Raw genomic sequence first — 9,873 nt, 5'->3', positions numbered from 1 at the left:
ATACACCCAAACCTGTTTTTATGCGGTCTTTTTTATGTACATTTTTTTGTGCAGTATATTAAAATTTCAATCAGTATGGGATTTAATTGACGAAATTAGTCTTAAAACAAGTGTGAGGTAGTATCTTCAAGTGATGACATAGGCATCTTTATGGGAAGTCACTATGATTTCCCAAAACTTATCTTATTCTGGAAATTTTATCGAAGTACTCGGCAAAATTATTCAATTGGTTAATTTTGATTTTGTTTAAATATTACAATTTTGTAAGTTTTTGGGTTATTTTCTATGTGAGACTTTTTTTATGCGGTCCCTATACATCGCATAAAAAAATATTTTTTAACTGTGCTGCAAAAACAACTTTTTAAAGCTATTCGTGAAGTTTCGAACCATTTTTTGTAATGCAGTCCCTATCCAACGCACAGGTTTGAGTGTATTCAAAATCACTTTTTAAAAAAATGGTAGCTCATATAATACTGAAATACATGCAGGTAAATTACATTTCAATTCAGTAAGTTACCGCCCTAAAGCCAGGGCTAAGGCATAAATACATGAAATACACCACCAGCTCAGTCAAAGACTGCAGTTTCGTGCTTATTATTTCGTGCTAATAAGCACGAAACTGCAGTCCTCGGCTGGAATTGACTGAACTGGCGGTGTATTTCATGTATTTATGCCTTAGCCCTGGCTATAGGACTGGTAACTTACTGAATAAACCATGCCTTGCCTTCAATCTTCGTGTTGAACTGAACCATTGTTTCGGTCACTCATCTGGTCAGTGCTAATTCTATATTAGCTACCAGTTTGTTCGGCACTCTTGGCTTCCTTAAGAGGTTTTCCACCTATAACTCAGCCACTTTCTAAGCTGGGCTGATGAGTGCTAATAAGCACGAAACTGCAGTCCTCAGCTGGAATTGACTGTGTATTTCATGTACATTTCAATTCGCTCTTTTTTGTAGGTGGCATCGAATGGGTTTCTTTTCTGAAACTGAAGGACACCCCTTTACTAAAATCTACTAAGTTCTACTCTTACACTAATCAATGATACTTTCATTGTTGCACATTCAATAGCGCAGGTAACAATAAGTCTGCCAACACACGTCCCGAGAGACTCCCATCTGGTATGTCACCACGTGACCGGAACAGGGGACCCTCGGGGGAGGATGTCAATATATTGATTGTAGAGAACAGAACTAGCACCTTGCGTGTTGATAAAATTATGCAGTACCAATCACAAGTGCAGAGCTTCTGTGAGAAAGATTAAAGTTTCCATTGCAATAAGCAAAATCAAAGCAAGTGCATATTGAACAAACTCATAGGCGTGCGCACGGGGGTCACCAGGGCTACCGTGGACCCCCATTAGCACATAGAAATGAAAGTTAATACGAAAGTGGCTAAAATTTTACATTTTTAGGTTCATTAATTTATTACTTCATACTCTTTAAAAATGCTTTTTTACTCACAATACTTGAAAATTTTCCTTAAGCGAGCAAGTATGGGGGCCTTTCCAAGCGCAATTTCAATCTCCTGGTACAGTGGTACTCCCCCCTTCCTGAAGCCCTGTGCATGCCTATGATTAAACTGCAAGGGATGAGGAGTGACTTCCCATTTGGTGGTAAAGAGATATTAGAAATATCCACAAATCCGGGATTACGATGCCTTTTGGCTATTTAATTTTTGTACTCCACACAATAAGTTCTTGGGTAAATAACGAACACAATCAAAACAAATTCATAAAAGAGGAAAATTTCTGCTATTGCACTTTACTCCTCAATATTAAACTGTTTTACCGCTGAATTAAATAGTAGCTGTCTGAACGGTAGCTGACTACACATCCCTGAAATTTCATCGTCCGTCATACCGTCTAATGTAGCATTTAGCAATATTTGTAAGTTCTTTATTTTCTCATCTCTTTGTTTTAACTTTCGTTGAAGGATTTTAATTTGGCGCATGAGTATACATTTTGAAGGACTTTTCTCTTCATTTGCAACACTACTTTCAGAAGTAACTGTGCAATTATTATTAATGTTCTCATCTTCTGAAACATTACAGATATCTGGTGAAACTTCCATACAATTGTTGGAGGAGTTAGAAGCGCAAGCTGCATTGTCTTCCTCGACTGCAGAAACACTCTCCTGACATGGAGTGATTCTTGTCTGTAAATACAAAAAATTGAACAAAAAAATAAATCAGACGGACCAAATGTAAATACCAGATAAATGTAAAAATAATGGGCCATGTAAGGGACCAACTAACTAAAAGTATGGCCCAAGGAACACAATACTTTAAGTCCTCCTTCTCTCTTCTATCACTTTAAGTCAACGCAAAATAATGTTGAACATTTATTTAAAACAGGTATTTTTATTATTTTCAAAAAAATACATGATTTTTTAATGCAATGCAAAAGTTTTTGAAAAATTTGGGGCCCCTAAAGAAGATGGGGCCTTAGGCCCAGGCTTAGTTGGCCTGTGCGGTAATCAGGCCCTGGCCATGTACCCATAATGGGCCATCTGTTTTTATTGGTGCAAAAACAAAGTTATAGGTGGTTAATGGAAGGAATGATAATGCAAACATACAAAAAAAAACTTTTCAGTTATTTGTTGTTGTTTGAGTTGTAGACAATTGCTTCTACAAAATGGGATCAATAGATATTTCTTGCCAGTTTTAACAGATTTCGTTAATACATAAGTCCTTCTGTTAGATCTTATTTTGTGCATCCCTGGTAGACATGCAAAGCAAATAGTGCTTAATAAAAAAGAATGAAAGAAAGAAAACTCACTATGTATGGATGTTCAGTAACAGAGCATTTAGCTACGGAACTTGTCTTTGAGCCGTGAAAGTCAAACAAAGTAGGAACAGCATTTTTTCTCAAGTATTTCCTTGCTTCTGATTTATAGCTATCTTTGGTAAAGTGATCACTACATAAGTATGAGGTTCTTGTAGGCATCCATGAAGCTCTCCCCACAGCTGCAATCCATCGAGTCAGGAGCATCGGGTCGCCCAATGGAAAGCTACAAAGGGAAAGAAATGCATAAAGCACCTGGAAACAAAAAGGTACGAGTTACTCGTACCTTTTCGGCACTCGGAGTGCCAAAATTAAAAATTTTTAACATAACTGGTACAAACAGTAGAAGGAACCATCATATGTTTTGGAGCAAGAGATGTTAACAGTAGCCTGGGTTGGTGCTGCCACAGACATGGTTTAGAAAAACTTTTCAGTGAAAACCAACCACAGGCCTGTTAGAAGTAACATTTGACAAAAGAACAAGAAGTTCTGCCTAGAACTAAACGAACCTACTTTTCCGTATGCCCATATTTAATTTCCAGTATCTGATCAATATTCTCAAAAATAGCTAAAATCGCAAATTGTTTCAAATACAATTTTTTAAATATTTTAAGCTGATTTCTAGGAATAAAACATGCCTCACTCAATCTAAAGAAAAACTAATAAATAAACGAACAAATAAAATAACATCACCTTTTAAACAAAGCAGCAAATACACTTTTTTCCATAAAAAAATTCTTTAACCGCTTTCAAAAAGAAAAAAAGTAATTAAAATTAATAAGCTCATTAAAAAAAATACATCATATAAAAAAAAAACGTTTTTTTCCCCTGTTGCCAAAAAATAATTTTTTAAATGAATTAATGTACTTTTCAAAATAAATAAAAACAAAAAATGTCAACTTAAAGAAATAATTTTCATTGTCAAAGAAAAAAAAATCGTCTGCGCAGACTTAGATAAAATGAAAAGCTTTCTGCGAGCACAAATCCTAACTGGAAAATTTTCTGCAAATAATTATTTTGCCCAATTCACCCTTGAATAGAAAATTAAATTTATTTTATATTCAAATATGAAAGAGACAAAAAAAAAAGGCTTTAAATCATTTATTTATTTTTTTTTTTTTTGCAATAACATATACAGTCGGACCTCCATATATCGAAGTAGCAAATTTCCGGAAAAAAAATTCGATATATAGAAATTTCGATATATAGAAACGATCTTATATTATCATAAAAATCTCTTAAAACATTAAAATTAATGCTAATTTTCGTGCATGAAACCCAATTTCTAATTTATACGAGCATCGGATTAAACGAAAGTTAATAATTGGAAAATTGACAGGGATTACATTTTTGCGCCTTCATACACCTTCATTCTTCAGCAGTTCAACTTGATTCGCAACAAGAGGGGATTTTCGTTTTGACAATGCAATCGAGAGAAAAGTAAAAAATCAATCTACTTAACTTGAATGATTTTACTGAAGCTAAAAACACTAAGAAAGATAATCAACAGACAAAAAGGATAACTTGAAACTGATTTTACAGTGTTACTGGTTACAACTAAGATTTGAAATAAACTTGAGAGAATTTAAGAACTCCAGAACGGAACAACGATCTATATCTACACACCCCTCAAACCATGATTTCTTATGAGTTTCTTAGCAACCTTTAGTAAACATAATTTTCTCCCGTAACCTTCATTTTTCAATGAGACAAACAATCTAAAGTGGAAAAACAAATCTACGAATGTCTCGAAATTTTTTTTCGATATATAGAGATTTTTTCGATATATAGAAACAATTTTTCTATGTAATGAACATAGAAATTTGCTGGGATTTCGATATATAGAAAATTTCGATATGTGGAAGTTCGATATATGGAGGCTCGACTGCAGTTTGCTTATTTCTCACCAACTGAAGAAAACTACCAAAACCATTTTTTTTTTACACATGTGCTTTAAAAGGCTCTTTTGGAGAAAGGCTTTAACAGAAAGAAACTCTAGGACTTTCTTAAAAAATCCCTTTAAATTTTTTTTTTTTTCTTTTTAATCAACGTTAGCAGTTTGAAAAAAAAATTTCTGCAGAGCCAAAAATTTTCTGCGAACGCCGTTCGCGCGTTCGTCTATATTATGCAAGACTGCGTCTGCGTATATATTAATTTAGAAACATTGAGCACTTACTGAGTTTATCTGCCAAAAACTGAATACATAAATTAAAACTTTAGAGTGAAAATAAAAAAACAATACTTAACCGTATTACTCTGCTATACGGCATGCCGGTAAAATGCAAGGTTGACTAGCATGCCGGGAAATTCGAATTTTCCGGCATGCTGGATAATTTGAGGTTTATTTTGCAACAAAACAAAAATAAATTTCCACATTCAGTTCCAATCAGAGAGCAAATCACTGTAAGGAAAAAATAAATAAATCCCAAAATTAACCTTCTTAAAAAAAAATGCGTATTGCATATAATATGTGCTTGTTATTTGTGGTAGGTCATTATTAATGGATTTGATTAAATGCCAATAAAGTAATCAATTCAGAAGCAAACATCATTACTGTGATTTGTTCATAATTTTTTTTAAATAAATTATTTTAGGTTCTTTTTAGAGAGGTAAGTTTAATTTTTGTTTATTGAACAGCTACGGTAAATTCTTCAGCACTATTTTAGGGGCAAAAACTAACTGCTTAAATGTTTCCTGTTAAAATAAAAAATGAGATTGTTAGTAAACATTTTTACAAAATTAAACTGTTTGAGTAAAAATGACAACAACGTGCATAAAGTACAAATAAAGTAATAAAACAGAGTTAAAAACTCAGCAAACAGCTGTTTCAAGGATGTCATCTGCAAGCCCCTTCATCAGTGCATAAAAGAACGAAAAGTCCACACAGTGTAGACTGAACAACAAATGAACAAAAAAGGAAGGAAGCAAAGTAAATAGACATGGAAACCGGAAGCACATGTGTCACAGAACAGTAATGACACCTATAGTGCGGAAAAACGCACAATCAATTGCACAACACTGTTGGTCTTTCAATCATATTTGCGATTTTTCTTCTGCCATAAGTTATTCATGGGTATTCCTCGATTTATGGTTTAGATTTTTGGGAATCCTATTACAATTGGAAAAATTCTGCTTCAATAATTAATGATTTGTCGAGTACTCCCCCTTTACCCAGTGTTTGGAAATCTTACCTTTAAAAACTTTTTTCTGTTTGTGAGGTTTTCCACACTATAGGTGTTGTTGCTGTTCTGTGACGCATGTGTTTCCAGTTTCCATGTCTATTTAGTCTATTTACTTTGCTTCCTTCCATTTTTGTTCATTTGTCGTTCGGTCTACATTGTGTGGACTTTTCATTTTTCTTTTATGTACTGATGAAGGGGCTTGCAGATGACAGCCCTGAAACAGCTGTTTGCTGAGTTTTTAACTCTATTTTATTACTTTATTTGTACTTTATGCACATTGTTGTAGTTTTTACTCATTCCATAGTACAAAGTTTTTGACTGCTTTTTTATCATTAAACTATTTATTAATACTAATAAGGTATGTGTAGAACTTCTATTCGTTTTAAGCTGAACATATATATTTTATAGTATTAATGTTTTTTTTCCTTGCGTGCCGGAAAAGACCAAGCAAGTGTTACTGAAAATCTGAAAAACCCTGAATTTTGTGGCATGCTGGATATTGCGGGGAAATACGGTAATAATAATTATTTCACAGTTAAAACCATGGCTGCGGAGTCGGGGTCAATCTCATTTTGGGATAAAAGAGTCAGATTCGGGAGCCGAAGGTATTTAATTCAAAGACTTGGATTTGGAATCGGTCATTTCTCGCAGAATACGCAACTCTGCCAATGTTTGCAGAGTCGGAGTCAGACTTATTTTGGAATAAAGGAGTTGGAGATGAATATCCAAGAATGGAAGTCAGTCATTTTTCTACCGTGTATACATTTTTGCCAAAACTACGAAGTCAGTGTTGAGGTCGGGGAGTTGGAGTCCAACTAATTGTCAGGCACAGGAGTTGGAGTCGGGGGTTAGTCATTAAGAGCTATTTCCAACAAAATTTGTTTGAAGTAAATCCATCTTCAAGTGCGGAATCTACATTGACTTTCAGTTTCCCCGTAGGCGCTAATGTTAAGGGATTTGAACTGTTCAAAAATTGAACGGAAAGTTGTTCAAATCAAAAAGATATTTTATATACATGTTTTCCATCAAAAGCTTTTTTCTACAATATTGTTTGAAGCAAATTCGCCTCTAAGTTCGGAATTGCCTTGAATTTCCCAGTAGGCGCTAATGTTAAGTTTTATTTGAACTGTTCAAAATTGAATGAAAAATAATTTAAACCAAAAAATGTTACCAAAAAAGTTTACTAAATTTTACTTTGAGTCCTACCAAACACAAACTCAAAATAAAAAAATGTGCTAATCAAACAGTAAATTAAATAGTTATGGCAAAAAAAGTGTCATGTTACGTACTCGACATTTGGACATAATACTGTGAAATTGCCCTTTTATCTTCGTGAATATCAGTGATTGATATTTTCTCAAAAGTTTATAAAAAAATGCACATAGTAAGTTAACAAACTTCAGAAATTTTCTGCCTATTTCCAGCTATTTACAATTAAGGATAATCAAAAACTGTATTTGTTTTAATCTATTTGTTGTTGATACCCTAAATGCATGGTGACTTTTAGAAAATAACAGCTGGAACATACTTCTTTTGTGACAAAAGTTACAGAACAAGTCTCTTATTTCCCAAAAACTCATATTAAAATATGGATTTTCGAAAGTGTCCTAATACTTTGGGTGATATTAATGTATGGGTGGGAGCCATAGATAGATGACTTCCAGCGTCACTCAAAAATTAAATGTAATGTCATGTATAAAATGAAGAAACAACAAAACAAAGAAAATAAAAATATATCCGACTAAAATTAGTTATTTTTTTAAGCTGAGTATTTTTCCAGCCTAATAAGTTATCTTTCCTCCTTCTCCTTTAACTTAAAAGTATCAATGAAGGAAGCACAAGTATAAAACTTTTTCTCTCCCTAAATGCATAGTAACTTAAATGATCTTGAGGAGCAGATCTCAAGTGAAGCGGCGCTCATCTGTGGACGCTGCTTGAAATGAATAAGGTTCCGGTTCTTCTGAAATTGTTAAAATAGTTGGCATTTTACGTATTCAGGTAAAACCTTAGAGCAGGAATACAAATGGAGGGAGCAAGTTCAATCATTGGTCTAGCAAAAGCTAAAGCTACAATTCCAAGTCAGGTGATTCAGCAATGACGAATGGTTGACACGTTTTGTGTGAAACTAGCGAAAAAAAACCTGATTGCTTCCAATGTTTTGCTTAAAAATCTATCATGTGACTTGGGGTCCTTGGTTCACGTAAGAAATTCTTCACTCTAATTTTATCTAAATATAACACTATTTTTTCAATTAAAATAACCTCAGGAATTGCGTTTTGTCATAGAGAAATTTGGTTTGTTACTGTTAGTTTGATTTGTTGCTGCTCTATAACATTTAATAGGGTATACTATCACTCTTGGTCGTATGGCACACCTGCCTTCAGGGATAGGAACATAGCATTTCGTCATGCACATAAAATACTTTACTAGCATTGGTAATGCTTAAAAGCAAGTTGGATTGGTTGTGCAATCAACAAAGCAGCAAGGAGGGGAGCAAAAAGGGCATCAATCAAAAACTTCTTTAACATAATAACAGAGTACAGGTCTCAAAGCATTTATTTTTCAGAATACATATCGTGTTCAAATGCAATTATTTATCGATGGGGATTTTTTTTTTAACAAAACTATTTTTGCATAATAACTGTTTACTGTTATACAGAATCAAATACATTGATTGCGTGAGCATTTAGTCTTCTTTGTACAGAATTAGATTTATTGGCGACTATAATCCAGGGGTACCCAGCTCGGGGGGGGGGGGGAGGCGTCATGATGTAGACTATGTTATTGAATTTTTTAAGAAAGGGTCATCATGAGAGGTATTTTTCTTTTTTTTTGGGGGGGGGGGGGGGGAGAGTGTCTTTGCCACATTTAGTTGAGGTGTGCCCTTGCTCTTTAGGGGTTGGCACCCCTGTATAATCATTGCATAATTAAGTCAAATCTAAGAGTACGGAAGAAATTATTCCTAAGTCACGATTTCAGCAACATTTGTACCATCAATTATGACTCACCTACAGCAAGCGGAGAAATAATTTTCAATGATGTCATTATTCTCCACCATAAACAAACACACACACCATAAAAATACGTGTGCGAAGGGGTGGGGGGTTTATACACAATTAGTTAAAAATGAAACCACAACCCTTTTACACAGTCTCGGTATTATATATATATTCTCGATTATAATCATCAAATGAAAGCATTAAAATATGAGTATAATAGCATAAACATAAATGCGATGTCAAATCCATTATAGGGTACAATTGCAAGTTCAAAACAAGTTAAATACTACGTTAAATAATGAAAATTGCCTTACTTGTGATATTGTCTTTTGTTTCTACTATCCCAACGGTTTTTACAGCCATATGCAGAGCATGATTTAACCATTCTTAACTTTTATTTAAAGGAAAAAGGTGAAATCTAGTTCCCTTTAGCGTGTTTTCAATTTCCGTAACTATGTAAACATTTCAGATTCAGAAGTGTTGCCAGATCCGGTATGGCATAAACATCTTTACAATTACGGTTAAGTCGAAAACGATTGTGTTCGAGGAGAGTTACCTGTTAACATGGCTTGCGTTCGCCGACCTCGACTGGTCAACCGATGACTAAACGCAGCGCTATATGATCAACCGGTAGACCGCAATTTAAGCTGTTGATTGGTTGATTCAAGCACGTGACATTTTGACCAATAATAAGTATTTTTTCACTGCGCGAGACACAGGTCATTTGGGGGGGGGAGGGGGTTAGGTTGGCACTATTCCATTATTAGACGACTACTGGGGATTTGACGACAGGGCCGATCCTAGCAGGTGTGCAGAGTGTGCGCCGCACAAGGGCGGCCAAAGCAAGGGGCGGCCGCAGGTCGCATCACATAGTTCTTATAATCAAGCAAAATTCCTCTAGAATTTCTCA

General features: G+C 34.5%; 1 protein-coding gene across 1 annotated transcript; it reads right to left on the bottom strand.

Annotated features, from left to right (window-relative positions):
* Positions 1–723: 723 nt before the first annotated feature.
* LOC129224487 (THAP domain-containing protein 1-like) lies at positions 724–9,412 on the bottom strand. The gene is made up of 3 exons (XM_054858946.1): positions 9,278–9,412; positions 2,777–3,008; positions 724–2,153 (listed from the first exon to the last, which is right to left on the bottom strand). The coding sequence occupies exons 1-3, from the start codon at positions 9,346–9,348 to the stop codon at positions 1,761–1,763; spliced, it is 696 nt and encodes a 231-aa protein (XP_054714921.1). The 5' UTR covers positions 9,349–9,412; the 3' UTR covers positions 724–1,760.
* Positions 9,413–9,873: the final 461 nt, after the last annotated feature.

This window comes from Uloborus diversus, chromosome 6, assembly GCF_026930045.1.
Source record: "Uloborus diversus isolate 005 chromosome 6, Udiv.v.3.1, whole genome shotgun sequence".
Lineage (NCBI taxonomy): Eukaryota > Metazoa > Arthropoda > Arachnida > Araneae > Uloboridae > Uloborus > Uloborus diversus.
This window is presented reverse-complemented; position numbering and strand designations above follow the sequence as displayed.